The sequence below is a fragment of the Mesoplodon mirus genome, assembly GCF_964341445.2.
Source record: "Mesoplodon mirus genome assembly, chromosome: 5".
NCBI lineage: Eukaryota > Metazoa > Chordata > Mammalia > Artiodactyla > Ziphiidae > Mesoplodon > Mesoplodon mirus.
The window spans coordinates 185,197,012-185,215,186 of record NC_138980.1 but is presented as its reverse complement, the minus strand read 5'-3'; the positions used below and the strand labels follow the sequence as shown (position 1 = coordinate 185,215,186).

Genomic DNA, 18,175 nt, shown 5'->3' with positions numbered 1-18,175 from the left:
AAAATGCTTTTTAATGCAGCAGAGTCGCGGCATCTATTGAGTCCTGAGTCAGCACAGCACCAGTGCGGGGACTCCCTGAGGAAGGGCCCCGAGAAGCGGAGGAGCAGCTCCCGCGGGGGCTGGGTGGGGCCGAGGATGCAGGACCAGCGCCCCCCGCAGCACGTTGCCCCTCGTCCGGGTGACCCCAGCCTCACTGTTTGCTCCCGCTCCCCTTCTCTTCATCGTGTGTGTGTGCGTAACTCTCTGAGGTGTCTTAGGAAAGAATCTTCTTTACAAATGGAAGTTGACCTTTGTAGAACATCTGTGGTTTAGGTTCCTGCTCTGTGGGTACACACTCTCATTCACACAGTTTCTTCTGGATACATACATGGGCCCAGGTTATGTCAGTGGCTACTGTTACAGTTTAAAAAATGAAAGACGAGGGAAATTAAATAAGTTAATTGAGAGTGTTGTTTGCACGAATATGGAAAAGGCGTCAGAAACCTCCCAGTGTGAGCGAACCTAGCCCCTGCCTGAGGCTTGTGCAGGTGAGCGCGTGGGGACTTTGGCGGGTCATGGTGGTGGCTACCCAGTGCCCCGTGGCCACTGCAGAGCAGGCCATGGCATTGAGACACCAGCCGCATTTACTCCGTGTCCTGAGACCTCACGCGTGTGTCCCTACACACACATCTACACGTGTATGTGTGCGTGGGGATGCGTGGATGCGTCTTCGGGTCCCGGATCCTGTCTGGTGCACGTGGTGTATCTTAGCGTCGTGTCTCAGACGCCTGTGAGCTGGAAGTATTTCTGGGTCCTCCCGTCGTCTGTGTCCTGGAGGGTTTTGAAGCATTCAGATTGTGCTTCTGTGGGCCGGCCCCCAGTCCCAGTGTGGCTTGCTCTGCTGGCCCCTGGTGGCCAGGTTCAGCTGTGCTGTGTGGGTGTGGACTCGTGTGGAGGCCCTGGGCTGGAGGTGGGGGACGGAAGAGCACAGGTTGCAGGTCAAGGTGAGGGAGCACGGTGCCACATGGGTGGGTGGGGGGGCAGGTCCCTGGGCTGGGGGCAGGGGATGGCATGGAGTGGCCAGTGGGCATTTGAGTTGTGGGGGGCGGGCAGTGGGTCCGTCTGAGTGGATATGGCAGACCAGTCCCGGCAAGGGGCAGGGGTGTCCTGCTGGCGCTGGTTGGGTGAACTTGGTGATGTATGGTCATGGGCAGGGAACTGCGGGGGAGGGCTGTCCGGGTGGTCTCTGGCTTGGGCCGCCAGATGACAGTGGTGTCCGTCCGCTCAGGTCACGAGCACTCGTGGCCCGAGTTTGCCGGGGATGCCCTGGGTGTGGCTCTGTTCACGGAGCCCTGAGAGGAGGCCTGGCCAGAGGGCAGCCTTGTGGGGCAGATTTGAGCCCAGGTGCCTGCAGAGTCCACGTGCAGGAGGGTCCAGGGCTCAGGCTGAGGGGCGTCAAGAGGAGAGCCTGCCCTGGGAGGAGGGCCCTGGGCTGTGGGGTGCCGGGCCCCGAGGTGCCCGGGAAGTGGCTCAGCGGCTGGGGAGGGAGGGTCTTAGATCCGACGTGTCGACAGTGTCTCCGGTAGGGACAAGTTGTTAAATCCACTGTAACTTCCAGATCTTAAGTTGTTACCCACTTGACTCATCTTTGTTATATATAGTTTTGGTGAGAGGACATACAGTAATCAGTCGATTCATTTGTTAAAGTTACTACTTCAGTTTTGTTACTCTTTGGTGGATTTTCCATATTTGCATGTGCACGTGCATCCGTACACAGGCACATGCATGCCTACACAGATGCTCACGCGCACACACACGCATGCGTGTGCACACAGCTGTGTAAACTGCAGTGCCGGTCCCTGAGCCCAGGGCGCCTGCTCTGTTGCGGACCCCAAGGACATGGAGGACCCAGCCCCTTCTCAGAAGACAAGTTTATTGACACAAAAGGGGTTAAATCCCTTGCCTGCTCCGGAAAAGCACAGGAAGCGAAGGGTGCGTGGTGGGAGGCTCCAGGCACCTGCGGACCAGGAGTGTCTGAGCTGCCTGGAGGAGGGCCTGAGCAGGAGGGGTGGCTCGGAGGGCCGGAGCCAGGGGCCCTGTTCCCGCTTGGTGGCCTGGGAGCCCGAGCGGCAGAGGCCGCCCAGCGTGCGTGAGGTGAGCCAGGTGTGCAGGCCGCGGGCCGCCGACCTGTCAGGCCTGTCTTCCATCCTCAGCGCTAACACGGCCCCGAGGTGAGCGCAGCTCTTAGGTGAACTGCTCCACAGCACTGTCACCGCCCCGTTCTGTGAGAAGCGCGCTCTGGGCTCCACGCCTCTCCCCGTGGTGCGAGGGCCTTGAGGTTGGAAGTGTCACCCCGGGGGCGCTGGCTTACGCAGCCTCCTCGTCCCGCCGGCTGGAGCCACCCTCGGGAGCGGGAGTCCCGGGCGTGCGTCCCTTGGTTCTCCGAAGGACACGTCCTCGTTCGGGAGTGCACGTTCTCGAGACCCCAGGGTCGCCCAGAGCGGTTGTGGACGATGCTTTGTCGCCCTTGTCACTGGCCCAGTTGGAGATGGAGACATTCTCAAAGTTTGGGACACGAGTGAAGACCATCCAGCAGACAGTGGGTGGCTTGCCCTCCGAGCTCGCGGGGCAGGGGGCTGGCCCTGCCACGTCACTCCCAGGAGGGCGGGGCGGGGAGAGCATCCCAGCAGAGAAGGGGTGCAGGTGCCCTGACAGGGGCTGCGGCCCGGGGAGGCCAGGGGGTGGGGCTGGAAGGGGGCGTCCCACGAGGTTGGTGAGGGGAGCGCCTGGCCCCCTGTGGTTGGTCCTGACGCTGGGCTCATCGTAGGTGGTGGGTGGCTTCCAGCCGCAGGCCGCGGGGCCGAGCTCTGCTTTCACGGCTGGTCTGGCCCCTGTCTGTTTGCCTCTTCAGTCTCTCACTGGATTGAGTGAAGGAGGGAAAATGAGGATTTGCTTGAGTTGGGAATGTGCTTGGGCCTTCCCTGTCCCCAGATGGATGTCACCCCGGGCGGAGCCTCGCCTGACGGACTGGCACTTGCTGTGGGGTTGGGACTTTGCAGGAGGGGTGCTGCCTGCGGTGTCCCCTCCTCTGAGTACTCTGACCCTGTGGTGATCGTCCTCTTGGAGAGGGCACGACCCTTCTGCCGGGTGGAAGGCAGAAGCCTGACCACACCGGGGACTTCGGCTCCATCACCCACGCCTGAGGCTGAGGGTCCGGGTGCAGCTTCTGACGGAGGTACTTGTGCTGATGCTCACAGGTGCTCTCAGCCTCAGCCCTTCGGGGGCAGCAGCTGGCGTCAGTGTTCCCACGCCGACTGGTCCCCGGAGACGGCTGCCCCGCCCTTGGTGTGACCTCGGGCAGAGCAGTGTCCCCTCTGCGGGCTTGTGTTTCCCGGTGCTCCTGGGGCTCCCGTGGGTGGGCAGTGATGCCAAGAGTGCGGGGCTGTCCCGGCTCAAGTGGCCCAGGTCGCTCCCACACTCCCTTCAGGGTCTTGCTGGCTGTTCCAGACGGTCTTAAGGAGAAAAGCCCTTTATTTGTGTAACAGTGGGGAGCGCTGGGCTGTGAAGGGCGCGAGGCCTTGGCCCCAGCTCTGGCACTGCTGGCATTTACTCACGAAATCCCCGGACCCAGGAATTGTTCCCTAGACACTCAGAAAGTGGGCAGGAGCCATCCCCCTTTCTGCAGTAATCCCTTAAAATTGGTAAAACAATTTCTAAACGGAAGAAAAGAGAGCGTTGCCGTGAATGCCAGTGACTCTGCGGTCCTGGCGTGGTTGGGCCCGGGGTGGAGCCATGGTGGTTCTGCTCGGCAGCCTTGTGCCTGCGCCGTCCCGGCCAGCCCTCCCTCTAGTCCTGTGTGGGCTGCGCTGCACTTAGGGCCTCCTGGGCTCCAGTGGCCGTTCAGGCCGAGACTAGTCTCCTCCCTCCCAGAATCGCTGGGGCTGGTTCAGGAGGGCCCAGGACAGCTGTCCCTGGGAACCGACTGGTCTCCTGACTGTTACACTAAGGTGACAGTTTCGCCGTTCCTCCCGGTGTGAGATGTTGTCCCCGCCCCACAGATGTGGACACACGTGCAGGGGGCGGGGAGGTGAATCCCATGTGCCCCCCCTGCAGGTTTGTGGTATGTGAACCGCTCATCGTGCTTGTTGGTGGTGGGATGAAGCATTAGTGTGACGCTCACGCCTAGTGCTGCATCATACCCACTGGTTTCAGACACGGAAAAAGCCATGGTCGTGGTTTGTTTCCGTGCAGGTGTGTCCCAAATTGCACTTGGCCGTGCCGCCCGGGAAGAAGGCCACCCTGGAGGTGGCGCCCCTCGACCTGGTGGACAGGCACTGGAGTGGCTGCAGCCCCCTGCACAGCAATGAGGTGTTCCTCGGTGAGCTGGCGCAGGGCTCTGCGGGCAGGTGCTTGTGCCCCACTGCTGGGCGCTGGTCCCCGTGTCTCGCTGGACCGCCTCCCCGGCGTCACTGCCTCACTGCGCTGTGGGGACTGATGGTCCTGTTCACAGCATCTGCGTTCTCGGGAGGTGGCAGGCATGGAGGACTCCACGCGGCCTGTGGCTGTCGTTTCCCACCTGCTGGCGCTCCAGGCTTCCTGGAGGTGTGTCATCAGCCAGTGGTGTTGGCGTCGCTCTTCCTGGGTGTTTGCTTCTCCTTGCTCTGTTTTTACGTGGGGATTTGGAGAGACTAAAATGCTGCTGCTGTCTTCTCCGAATCCTCTGAGCATTTGACTGAATGCAGGGCCCCGGATTTGCTGACCTTTCGGTGGAAATGACTTGAGACCCAGGAAGATGGCCCCTCCCCAGAGAGGACTTGGGTTTTCTTCTGCCTGGTGCCTGGGTACAGGGGCACACAGGGGACCCCACATCCAGAGTCGGGGTGTGAGATGGGGAGATGCTGTGTCCCCAGGGTCACCTTCTCTTTCCCCGCAGCCTGATTGCAGCCTCATGTGCCCCAGGGGGAGCAGGGGCCTGCCAGCTGTCTCCTTCCAGCAGACCCCGAGCTCTGCCTGGATCTCCCAGCGTAGCTGCACCAGAGGCTCCTGAGCCTTCCACTCAGTGTCTGGGCCCCTCAGCTTCTCCTTCTGGAATCAGGGTGCCCTGAGAAGCTGGCGCCCCTGGATCCTGACCGCATAAACCTGCACCTTCTCAGGGCTAGCAGCAGGACTGTCTGCCTTCCCAGTCGTGGAGCCACCAGACCGTTCACACTGCAGGGCCAGGCCTGGAGCAGCAGCAGTCGGTGTTGTGTAAGAGCGTTCAGGCAGACCTTCCTAATGGTGGCCTTTCCCTGAGGGCCCTTTTCTCTAGGTCTCTAAAATTGTTGCTCTTTGCCTGTTGGTCCTCATCCACGGCTGGGGATAAAGAGGCCTGATGAAGTCATTTCAATGGTGTACGTGTCCCTCTTCCAGTCTCCATGCCCGTCAGTGTTTTTGAGCTATGTAGCCTGTGTTATTCAAAATGCATTGAACATGTTTTGTTTACACTCATCCTTTCAACATGAATGTTGTAATAATGTTTGTTTCTTACTTCTAGCTCAGACAAGACACATTTTGTCATCTGTCCAAGAGTTTACAGCCACTCAGGACAGTTCAACAACGTGTGAGCGAAGAAATTATCTCCCTGACTATGGAAAATAAGTCTTTGCGGAGTCGCCTTGCTGAGCTACAGGAGCAGTATAGCATGAAGATGAGTGAGGTGGTGTCGGAACTCAGCGACACTCGGAAGGAGATGGTGAGTTAGTTCCGTTTGTTCACAGATGGAGCAAAATGTAGTTTTGACATCACAGAATGAGGGTAGCTTCTCAACGCTGCTTCCCCTTACAGCTGTCGGGACAACACCGGGGCCCCTTCCTGCCCTTGCAGGACGCGAACCCCCTCCCCCACCAGGCTCTCCTCACCCCCAGGGACTCCAGCTGCCCTGCAGGGACGCAGCGTGACTCTGTCACTCCAGGACCCCTCGTGACAGTGACTGCAGATGGCAACGTTGCCACTTGTCCCAGCTCTGCCCCTCCTGGGCGGCCGTGTTCTGTTCTGAGAGGGGCCGAGTGGGAGAGAAAAAGAGAGAGTGAGGCTGGGCTGGAGGTGGAGTTTCTGTGGCCCCAGCGTTCCCTGGCCCAGGCTCCCCAGAACACTGGTGAGAGAGGTTCCAGTTACCTGGGTGACCTGGGGTCCCTGCTGCTGTCCTGTCTGCACCAGCCAGCTATGAGACCAAGGTGTCCTGTTGGACCTGTGGGAACTCCGCCACCAGGTGGCACTGAAGGGCAGCCAGAGCCAGCACAGTGTGGACCTGGCAGGGGAGCCCACCTCCTGGCTGAGGCCGCCCTCGTCCTTTGTAACCTCACCATGAGACCATCACTCATAAACGCCTACACTAAAAAGGAAAAAAGATCTCAAAATCTCAAATAAACAACCTAACTTTACAGCTAGAGGAACTAGGAAGAAGAACAGACTGAATCCAAAGTAAGCAGAAGGAAGGAAATAATAAAGATCATAGCAGAAATAAATAAGAGAGTAGAAAAACAACAGGAAAACAATTAACAAAACTGAGCTGGGTTTTGAAAGTATACAAAACCAATAAACTCTTAGCTAGACTAAGAAAGAGAGGAGATTAAAAATCAGAAATGAAAGAGGAGGCATTACAACGGATGCCTGAGAAACAAAAAGAGTCAAAGAATGGTTATATACAAGCACATTGGAGAACCTAGGAGAAATGGATAAATTCCTAGAAACATACAACCTACCAAGACTGTATCAAGAAGAAATAAAACCTAAGAGACCAATAACAAATGAGATAGAACAGTAATCAACCTCTTAATAAAGGAAAGTCCAGGACCAGATGGCTTCATGGCTGAATTCTATCAAACATTCAAAGAAGAATTAATACTTACCCTTCTTAAACTTTTCCAAAAAAAATAGAAGCAGAGGGAATACTTTAAAACTAATTACATAAAGCCAGCATTGCCCAGATACCAAAGCCAAAGACACCGCAAGAAAAGAAAACTACAGGCTAGTATCTGATGCACATAGATGTAAAACTCCTCAACAGAAGACTGGTATACCAAATTCAGCAACACATCACCACCAAGAGGGAGCATCCCCTGGAATGCAAGGTTGGTTTAACATACACAAATTAATACGCTACATTAACTCATGGAGAGATAAAGACCACACAGTCATCCCAAGTGATGGAGATAGAGCATCTGACAAAGTTCAATATCCATTCATGATAAAAAAAACCCCAACAAAATAGGTGTAAAAGAAAATTTCCTCAACACAATAAAGGCCATCTGTGAGAAGCCCTTGGCTCACCTCACGATCAGTGGGGGAGACTGAATGCTTTTCCTCTGAGACCCAGTATGAGACCAGGGTGTCCACTCTGCAGCTTCTCTTCCACTGGAAGTACAGCTGACCCTTGAACACGTGGGTTTGAACTACATGGGTTCATTTATATGTGGATTTTTTAAATAGTAAATACTATAGTACTACACAATTGGAAGTTGGTTGAATCCATGGACACAGAACTGCAGATTTGGAGGGCTGAGTATAAATTATATGCAGATTTTCAGCTGCAAGGAGAGTCGGCACCCCAGCCCCCCGACCCCCCGTTGTTCAGGGATCAACTGTACTAGCAAGAGCAAGCAGGTGAGAAAAAGAAACAAAAGGCATCCAGATTGGAAAGGAAGGAGTAAAGTTACCTCTATTTGTAGATGATGTGATCATTCATGTAGAAAACATTAAAGACTTCACAAAAGAAAATTAGAACAAATAAATTCAGTGAAGTTGCAGGATACAAAGTCAGCATAACAAAAATCATTCTTATTTCTTTACATCAATGATTGTTCCCAAACAATTCCATTTATAGCATCAAAAAGAATAAAATACTTAGGAATAAATTTAACCAAGAAGGTTAAAGAGCTTAACACTGAAAACTATAAAACATTGATAAAAGAAGTTGAAGAAGACAAATGAGCAAAAGGATATCCCATGTTCATGGGGGGGTGGAAGGTTGTTAGTGTTAAAATGTCCATACTGCCCAAAGACATCTACAGTTGCAGTGTAAGCCCTATAAAAATTCCAATGGCATTTTTCACAGAAATAGAAAAAACAATTCTAAAATTTGTATAATTATTTTTCTTTTAATTTGTATTCTTCTTTTTGTAGTTCCACAAAAGACCCCAAATCACCAAAGTGATCTTTTTTTTTTTTTTTTTTTCCCTTTGGTCAAGATTTATTTCAAGGCCTGAAAACACTGACTAATTGAAAATGGCCCTACTGCAATTTCTTATAATACATAAATACTTTATATATAAAACTTAAAAAAATGTAGACACTATTAACTAACTCCTAAACCACACACTATACGCTTTTCAAAAGCAATAGTTATTTAACAAAATGTAAGGTGACAATATCAAAGAATTTTCACACTTAATGAGGACACAATCAGTCGCAAGCTACTCAAACACAAATCTTTTTTACACTTTCCATGTTTGTTTTTAACTTTGTTTCATAGAACCACCGACAATTGAGGCTTCTTTCAAGTATAGGATTTCTAACATTAAATTACATTTTCTAAGTATTTCTTTAAAGAAGAAATGAAAAATACACATACTACACTGTTTGCCATAAATTCATACACCAAAGTCAGAACAATCCAACTGAATTTATTCCTGCTTCCCCCTTCTCCAACATTAGTTTTAGATGTTCTTCTAAATGTTATATAAACAGTTTTGTTAAAATCAGTTCTCATTTATGCAGATTAGGGGAAAATGGTTTTATAATGAGTTATCTTTAAAATTATCTTCCAGATAGCACTCTTTAGCCTTAAATTACATTGTTCACACACAACTACAACAGTCTGCATTTGCTCAGGAACATACAGTCACATTAAAAACAAATAACTCTGTATTTCATAGTTTAGTTGGCTCTTAAATAGTTTCCCTAGGGGGGAGAACAAGTATTTTGTGTTGTTTAAGAAACTGGTATATATAAATGAAATGCTAGGTGTTCATTTAAACTTTGAGGAAACCTACAGGTGAACATTTGGGTGTTTTTTCTAAAATGCTAGAGATATGCACTTAATCACTGTTCATATAGTGAAGCGATGGGATGGCAGATACAGACACAGATGAAACTCTACATTTTGTAAATGTAAAGTTGGATATTCTAAATGCAAGAACTGACACTGACAATTGTTTACAGGAAACAAAGGTTAAGAAAAATGTTGAAGAGTATCTACTCTTAAAAAGAGAGAAGTGTTATACAACACAAAAATGAGAGCTAGAGATTCGAAAAACACTCATTTTACTGTTTTAAAAGAAAAACAAAAAAATAACAGGGAGAGAGTCTAGACCAATTAGAACTGAGGCAGCTGTAACAAAAATGGAACCCAGTACAGTGATTTGAGCCCTTAAAGGAAATGACTAACTAAAATGAAATTTCATAAGTCTTCATGTCTGTAATAATATATAAATGCACAAAATATCAAAATTATGAAGTCTGGATTTTTCCCCTTAGGTTTGTAATAAACTGTCAAACCTCTGCTTAATATAGTTATTTTTATGAGCCTTCTGATTAGCAGAGCATGCTATACAGGTACATGCATGCTAGAATTTTACCATGAGAATTAATAGCTGTCATCTCAAACCAGTGACTTGCCTGTTACCCATATTTATATATATTTCATTTCCATTATAAAACACTTAAGACCTTTCTATGGTACATTTTAATCAACATATTACATAAAAAAGAATCTTGATTTTTAAAATGAACCTTTTTAGTACTGTAACATGATGGGTTTAATTGAACAGTTGGAACATAATATGGTAACTACATTGTACTGTTTAATTCACAGCTGTAGGAAAATGTTTGATTTTTAAAGTACAACCAAGATGAGACTGTAGAGTTGTGAGCAGTAAAATATTAGAAAACAGTGAATGAATAAATAAGATGCTTTTCCTTCAGTGGCCATTCATTATTTTGCTTTTAGGAACCTGGAAGAAATTGTCTTCTTTGAGTTTCAAATGTTCTGGTAAATCTAGTCGTTTCTTAGCTTCCTCAATATCACCTTGAATGGCTGAAATAAGTGACTCTAAAGAATCAAAGTTCTTTTCTGGTCTGAGGTAGCCGACAATGGCCACGTTGAGAATTTCCCCATAGAAGTCCTCTTTGAAAGTATGCATGATATGAGTTTCCATGGACTTTTTTGTATTCTTGTAGTATGGGTTCCATCCTATGCTCACCACCATCTTATGGACGTCTCCACTTCCAACACTGGCCCAACCATAATATATGCCAGTGGATACATCAGCTGGAAGATTATCTACTACTTGTTCAGGAAAGTTAGCTGTAGGGATGCCCAGCTGCTTGGAGCCGCGACCGAAGCCCCGCACCACCTGGCCGCGGCAGAAGTACGGCAGGTGCCTCATGACGCCGTCCGCTCGGGGTGCGGGCTGCGGTCCAGTATGCGCGTCCGGCGGAGCCGCCGTCGAGGCGGTGCCCGGACGCCCCGGACCAGCCGGGGGACGCGGGCGGGAGCTCCGCAGGCCGGCCGGCCGGGCGAGTGCACGGGCGTATAACTGGCCGAGCGGCGCGGACGACACACCACGGCGAGACGCTCACGCCACTGACCGAACAGACGGCGCCGGGCAACCACCAAAGTGATCTTGAGAAAGAACAGAGTTTCAGGCATCACACTTCATGATTTAAAATTATATTACAAAGCTATGGTAATCATAACAGTATGGTGCTGGCACAAAAACAGACACAGATTACTGGAACAGAATAGAGAACCCAAAACTAAGCCCACGCATATATGGTCAACTAATTTTTGACAAGGGCACTGAGAATACACCATCGTGAAAGGATAATCTCTTCAGTAAAGGTGTTGGGAAAACTGGATGTTCACAGGCAAAAGAATGAACTTGGACCCTTACAGCACACAGAAAATTCAACTCAGGGTGGATTAAAAATTTAAATATAAGACTTGAAACTAAGACTCCTAGAAGGGGCTTCCCTGGTGGTCCAGTGTTAGGACTCCATGCTTCCACTGCAGGGGGTGTGGGTTTGATCCCTGGTAGGGGAACTAAGATCCCGCATGCCACGTAGTGCGGCCAAAAAAAAAAAACCTAGAAGAAAACGGGGAAAAGCTCCTCGACATGGCCTTGGCAGTGATTTTTTTGGATGTAACACCAAAAGCAAAGGCAACAAAAGCAAAAATAAACTAGTGGGACTGCCTCAAACTGAAAGTTTCTGCAGAGCAAAGGAAACCATCACCCAAGTGAAAAGGTAGCCTGTGGATTGGGAGAAAACACTTGCAAAGCATTTATCTGATGAGGGGTTAATATCCAGAATATATGAAGAACTCGTACAACTCAATAGAAAAAAAAAGAAACCCAATTAAAACATGGGCAGAGGACCTAAAAAGAAGACATACAGATGGTCAACAGACGTGTGAAAAGGATGCTCAGTATTACTAATCATCAGGGAAATGCAAGTCAAAACCAGAGTGAGCTATCACTTCACACCTGCAGAATGGCTGTCATCAGAAAGACGAGATAACAACTGGAGGATGTGGAGAGGAGGGAACCCTCGTGCACTGTTGGCGGGAATGTACGTTGGTGCAGCCACTGTGGAGAACAGCATGGAGGGTCCTCAAAAAGTCCACAGTAGGACTAGCATATGATCCAGCAATCCCAGTCCTGTGTATTTACCCAAAGGAAGTGAAATCAGGATCTGGAAGAGATACATGTACTGCCACGTTCACTGCAGTATTAGTCACAGTAACCAAGATGTGGAAGCAACCCAAGTGTCCTTCAGTGGATGAATGGGTAAAGAAGACGTGGTGTGTGTGTACAGCGGGACGTTATTCGGCTGTAGAAAGAAGGGAGTCCTGCCATAGACCTCGAGGGCGTTATGCTAAGTGAAATAAGTCCGACGTGGGGAGAAAACAGACTCCATGATCTCATATATGGAACCTAAGAGCTGAGTTCATAGCAGAGAGTAGAACGGTGGCCACGGCGGTGGGGAGGTGGGGGGGAGGGGAGACGGTGGCCCAGGGCACGGCGTGGCAGCGCTGTAGGTGACTCGGTCTAGGGCTCTAAAGCGCGCCTGATGGTCGCAGTTGATAAGACCACGTGGAATCTGGAAATCTGCTGAGAGATTTCCGGTGTTCTCATCACCAAGAAAATGGTTACTCTGTAAAGAGAAGGTGTGTCTATTACCTTGACTGTGGTCATCACTGTGAACACGCACATCAAACCATCGAAGGGGCACCTTAGACGTGTATAATTTTTACTTAAAGACCATCGTGCATTCAGCGTGTTGAGGTTTTTCCCTCACTGATCATTATGGTTCAGTTTAATTGTATGGAAACTATTTACGGTGTTCGTTCGTTTTATTTTTATTTATTTATTTATTTTATAGCCAAAATAAGTAAATTTGACCCATATAGTATAATTGTTCTTTTTGGTCACGCTCGTACGTCGTCAGGGTTGAGTGTGTGGGCCATGGAGTTAGGCTGCCCGGTGTGAATCTGGTCACCCCGTGCCATGTGATGGGCCCACGCCTGTGCCCCGGTCTCTCGGGGGCCGCTGAGGTGACACCTGTGTGCTCAGTGGTGTCGGCGTTTCCAGTGAGTGGTCCTCCCGGTGCCGCTGTCCCGTGCTGGTGCGCCTCCTGGCCCGCTCTCTGCCTTTCCCTCCGCGCACTGCCGTCACCTGACAGCCTGCCTGTCATTAACCCCTGTTAGTGCCCTGAGTGTGTGATGCTTCCTCTCATGCTTTTCCCCTTTGTACCTGCTCTTTCTCTCTCTTATTCTGCTTTGACCGACGTGAGCATGGCCACCAGCAGCTTTCTTCCGTCAGTGTTGCTATAGTGTATCTTTCTCTGTCCTTTTAATTCATTGGTGTGCTTATACCTAAAGTGGGTTCCTTGTAGGCAGCGTACACTCGGGTCTTGCGTTTTTTATCGAATTAACAACCTCTCCCTTTTATTTGTAGTAGACTTTTTAAAAAAATTCAATTGATTTAAACTAAAAAGCAGTAATGGTTCACCCACTTCTCCCACCCCCAACCTCTGCTTCTGGCAGGCACCAAGTTCTCTGTATCCGTGAGCTTCACTTTGTTTGTTTGTTTGTTTTAGATTCCACATATGACTGGGATCATGTGGTATTTGTCTTTCTCATTATATACATATAGCGCATCTTCTTTATCCATTCATCTATCGATGGGCACTTAGGTTGCTCCATATCTTGGCTGTTGTAAGTCATGCTGCTATGAACATGGGAGGTGCACGTATCTTTTCAAATTAGTGTTTTTGTTTTCTTCAGATAAATACCCCTAAGTGGAATTGCTGGATCTGGTAGCTCTGTTTTTAATTTTTTGAGGAACCTCCATCCTGTTCTCCGTAGTGGCTGCACCAGTTCACATTCCTACCAGCAGCGCATGAGGGTTCCCTTCTCTCCACACCCTTGGCAACACTTGTTACCGCGTGTCCTTTTGATGAAGCCATCTGGCAGGTGTGGTGACGCCTCGCTGTGGTTTGATCTGCATTTCTCTGATGACTAGCAATGTTGAGCATCTATTTATGCGCCTGTTGTCATCTGGATGTCTTCTTTGAAAAAATGTCTGTTCAGGTCCTCTGCCCATGTTTAAATCAGATTGTTTTTTCACTGTTGTGTGAATTCTTTATATATTTTGGATATTAACCCCTTATCAGACAAATGGTTTGCAAATATTTTCTCCCAATCCGTAGGCTGCCTTTTCATTTTGTTGATGGTTTCCTTTGCTGTGTAGAAGCTTTCTGGCTTCTGTCCTGTGGTTAAGAGGGTGGGCTGGAGGGACGGCAGCAGGTACTGAACCCCCTGTGTTAGGTTGCCTATTGCTGCGTAACAAGTTACCCCCAGTGACACCGCAAACAGTACACGCTTACCCTGTGTGGTCTCTGTGGTCAGAGCCCAGGGCAGCTGAGCCGTGTGTCTTAGGGCCTCCTGAAGTTGCTGTCAGGCTGTCACTCGGGGCTGTGGTCTCCTCTGAAGGCTTAGCAGGGTGCAGGTCCTCCATGCCCATTCCGGGCAGCCCCGCAAGTCCTCACGATGCGGCAGCTGGTGAGGAGGGTGCCACGTGGTGGCTTCTGTGTGTTGTATGTGGTGGGGATGGGTCTCCTCCCTGGGCGTGAGCACCCTCTGTGCTCAGTCCCCCCGTTTGTAAAGTGGGAGTGAAAGTAGCCACAGGGTTGCTGGGAGACAAGTGTCTGAAGTGTCTGGTGCTTATCATCTTATCAAGACAGAGATCCTACACAAAGCTTCATTTTTAGAGGCATAAGTGAAAAGTAGTGAAGTGGTACCGGCATCCTCTGGGCGTCTGCACACAAATGGCTCTTGCATCCAGGAAGGGCTGCAGCCCCAGCCTGCGTGGTCACCGGGCAGTGCGCCGTCCCCATGGGCATAGCAGGCCTGTCAACCTGGAAACAGAGGACCGTGGATTTGGGGGTTTGGGCAGATGAGTAGTGGTACCCCTTCTCCTTACACTGTGCAGTTTGGGACCATTTGGTTCCAGACAGACGGGCCCCAGGTGCCATCTTTGTAGCGATGCAGTCTGCACAGAGTTTGACTCGTCTGTTTGGCACGCGTTGCTCTGTGTCTGCAGGATCACCTGCGGCAGCATCTGGACCGAGCTCTGGAGGAAAGCAGTAGCTTGAAGTCTCTTCTGTTCAGCGTGAAAACAGGAGAAACGCCGACGCTCCATCCACACTGAGCTTGCAGATCACTGGTGAGTTCACGGTTTACTTGTACGTGTCAGAGTCAGGATTTCATAGGATTCAGACTCAGCAACTGCGGTGCAGCGGGGTCGGAGCCCCCAGCCCTGCCAGGGCAGGTGTGCGTGCCCGGGACCATCGCTCTGAGCTGCTGAAGGGCCACGGGGCCCTCCCCAGGGCGTTCTTCTCCTTGGTTACAGCTCCTTCCAGACGCAGGTCATTTTTGTTTCCCTCTTCACTGTCTTGGATTCTATTTTGCCAGTTTTGCAAAAGTGCCCTTGGGATTTCAAGGTGGGGTGCAGCCTGCTCTGGGGTAATGTGAGGTGACGTGGGGTCCCACAGGGGCTTCAGCCTGAGTGTCTGCTCCAGTCTGACCTCTTGGGGATCTGAAACTTCTTCCTAAAGGACCGGGTGGTAAGCATCTCAGGGCGTGAGCACAGTCACAGCCGAGACCCTCCGGGGCCCGCCGCCCGGTAGCCGTCCCCACAGCCCTTCACCCCAGTCCTGTCAGCTGCCAGGGTCTTCTCCCTGAAGGCCCAGCTGTCCAGCAGCAGATCCAGCCTAGGACTTCCGGCTGGTGCCAGGCCCACCTCCACCTGTCTCTGCTCCACGCTGCACGCACCCCTCAGGGGTGCCCAGAAGGCAGAGTCCCGGGGCTTCATCCCCAACAGCAGGGGCCGGTGCTGGGCCCTGGGTTGGGATGATTGCAGGTGGAGAGGGGGCTGCTTTGTTCACCCTGATGACCTTTTCCCGTGTTTCCCAGGTGCGCTTTAAACTCTAGAATCATTTTAGTTTCCAGAATGTGGGAGTGTTGGGACTTCCCTGGTGGTGCAGTGGTTAAGAATCCACCTGCCAGTGCAGGGGACACGGGTTCGAGCCCTGGTCCGGGAAGATCCCACATGCCGCGGAGCAACTAAGCCCGTGAGCCACAACTACTGAGCCTGTGCTCTAGAGCCCACGAGCCACAGCTACTGAGCCCTTGTGCCTAGAGCCCGTGCTCCGCAACAAGAGAAGGCACCACAGTGAGAAGCCCGTGCGCCGCAACGAAGAGTAGCCCCCGCTCGCCGCAACTAGAGAAGCCTGCGGGCAGCAACAAAGACCGAACGCAGCCAAAACTAACTAAATAAATAAATAAAAAATTTTAAAATGTGGGAACGCATTTCACTGAATATCGCTACTTCTTTTCCCATCAGGACTTCAGACAAGTGTCAAGAGGCTCTCTGGTGAGATTGTGGAACTAAAGCAGCATCTGGAGCACTACGACAGGATCCAGGAGCTCACCCGGATGCTGCAGGAGAGCCATAGGTGCCTGCCCGGGGCAGTGGGCTGGTGCTCCTGAGCCCACGTGTGTCGCTGGGTTGACTCGGAGCTTCTGTGAGCTTCTCCGTCTTACTGAGCAGCGAGGTCCTTCCTGCTGCAGCTTCCTGGGAGGTGTTAAGGGGGGACGAGGGGCGAGGGAGAGGTGGTGCCGTGCCCTGGAGGCCTGTGCGTGACCCCTCGGTGTGGTGGTTCTCGGCTGTTCTCGGCTGTTCTCGGCTGTTCTCGTAGAAATGTGAAGAGATTCCACCTTTGCCCTCGGCTCAGATTTTGTGAAGAGACCTGCATGCTGGCCAGCGGGCTGGGCTGCGGAGGGGAAGCCGGGGGCCGTGGGGGGCAGGCCTGAAGGCAGCACTCCCGCCCCACCCTCCCTTTTCCTCTGCTCTCCCCCCGCCCCCTTCTCACTGTCGGGCGAGGTCACCACACCGGCCCTGCCACAGCCGGAGCCAAGCCGGCTATGACCTTGTGGCGATTGGAGGCCACAGGCCCCTGGGCCCATCCCAGCACAAGCCCCGGGGGGAGGGCAGGCAGGCCACAGGCGGGTGGGCTCCGTGGGCTGGGTGTGGGCAAGGCAGGGCCGCAGCGCCTCTCGGAGCAGCAGACGGGTCGGTGCTGAGCCTCCGCCTGGCCTGTGGCTCTCCCAGTGTCCCGCAAATGGGGTTTGTCGCTGGCGTGGCCAGCTTTGTGGAGAGCGCGGCCCCGTGCTATCTGTGGCTCGCGGCGCCACGGAGGTCCCTCCGTCAGTGCCAACAGGGTGAGCTGGCAGCTTGGAGACGGGGTCGGCGGCGTGCAGCCCCGCTTCCCTGATGAGATTCCTCCAGAGTTAAAAACGGTCCCAGTATTAAAAAACCCAGGACTTTCCCATTGTGCCGTGTCCATGTCAGGAGTGCAACTGACTGCGAATTAGAAATGTTTCCATCCTTGGACCTTTTCTAGAACTGGAACATTGTTTTCTCGCCGTGAAGATGGAGTGTTCTTGTCAGAGCGTCGGGGGGCCTCCCCTCCCCGCCCCTTCAGCTCCCGCGCCAGCGGGGCGCCTGCTGGGCCGGGGCTGGGGAGACGCAGCCCCGCCAGAAGAGGGGCAGCGGCAGGGCCAGCGGGAGGGCCCCCGGGGCGGGGACGGGGCCCAGGGCTGAGCGCCGTCCCCTGCCTCGTCTCCAGGTCCCGGGTCAGCACCAACGAGCACCTCCTTCTGGAGCTGGGCCGGGTGCGGGCGCGGCACCAGGCCGAGGTGGAGCAGCTGCACTGGAGCCGCAGGGAGCTCGAGAAGACCGCGGCCCTGTTCCCCAGCCTCCCGCCCGCGTCTGCGCCCTGAGCGCTCCTCTCCGTGGGTGTCTGTCTTCGGGGCCTGTGGTGCGGGGGGCGGGGGGCGTCTGAAGTGTCCTAAAAAGACAGGTTCATCGAAGCCCTTTACATGTCTTGAGACAAACAGGTCAGTAGTTTTTCATCAAATATCTTGAGACAAAGAAAATGCTGTATTTTTCTGCCTAACGTGCAAGAAAGCAGCTCTGAAGGACGGTTAAAGAAAATAATTTATTGTGTAACAAGCAACCCTTATTTAATAAGCTAATACATTGTTCTAAAAAGTGATTCTTTAATTATAACTGAGTTTCGCGTTGAGTTCTTTTATGAAATAAGCTGTGCACCACAGTTGATGAGCAGGAACTGCAAGATCTGAGACTAAATGCAAGTAACACCTAGAGCTGTGGAGAATAATGTTTGTGGCCTTAACATTCCACAGGAGAAATACCGCCCAAGCCCTGCTCTCCTTGGTTTGTAGTTCATTTCTGAAAATTATGTCCTAACAGGGCATAAAATTAGATTTTTAGATTGGAAACGTTATAGCTTAGGTAATACTTGCTTTCTTTGGTGAAGCGAAGTGACTGTTGAGAGTGCCGTGCGGTGGACTTAGCAGAGCTGCAGGTCGAGAGCAGGGGCTGGCGTGGGCCCTGGGGCTCAGGAGGAGCCCCTCGCCTTCAGGTCGCGTTGCGTTTTTGTAACTTCACAGGGAAGTCGGTGTGGGGGGTGTGTGTTTCATCATCAGATTTTTTTTTTTTTATTATTTAAAGATTTTCGCATGAATCCATTTTCAGCTTGTAGAAGATTGTCGCCATGCTGTTACTTTATG

General features: G+C 51.5%; 2 protein-coding genes across 2 annotated transcripts in view; one reads left to right on the top strand and one right to left on the bottom strand.

The window, feature by feature from the left end:
* CEP72 (centrosomal protein 72) overlaps window positions 1-17,362 on the top strand; it is a gene marked incomplete at both ends in the record, with an annotated part of 34,920 nt that extends 17,558 nt beyond the window's left edge. The window contains 15 exon segments of the mRNA XM_082623323.1: window positions 20-178; window positions 861-949; window positions 1,243-1,309; window positions 1,407-1,561; window positions 1,849-2,210; window positions 2,272-2,578; window positions 3,237-3,324; window positions 3,910-4,010; window positions 4,231-4,357; window positions 5,513-5,577; window positions 5,579-5,710; window positions 14,622-14,697; window positions 14,700-14,744; window positions 15,924-16,035; window positions 17,209-17,362. Of these exon segments, the coding sequence (XP_082479449.1) occupies window positions 20-178; window positions 861-949; window positions 1,243-1,309; window positions 1,407-1,561; window positions 1,849-2,210; window positions 2,272-2,578; window positions 3,237-3,324; window positions 3,910-4,010; window positions 4,231-4,357; window positions 5,513-5,577; window positions 5,579-5,710; window positions 14,622-14,697; window positions 14,700-14,744; window positions 15,924-16,035; window positions 17,209-17,362 (2,039 nt within the window).
* LOC309805035 (riboflavin kinase) lies at window positions 8,671-10,574 on the bottom strand. Its single transcript, XM_082622859.1, has one exon. The coding sequence runs from the start codon at window positions 10,401-10,403 to the stop codon at window positions 9,936-9,938; it is 468 nt and encodes a 155-aa protein (XP_082478985.1). The 5' UTR covers window positions 10,404-10,574; the 3' UTR covers window positions 8,671-9,935.
* Window positions 17,363-18,175: the final 813 nt, after the last annotated feature.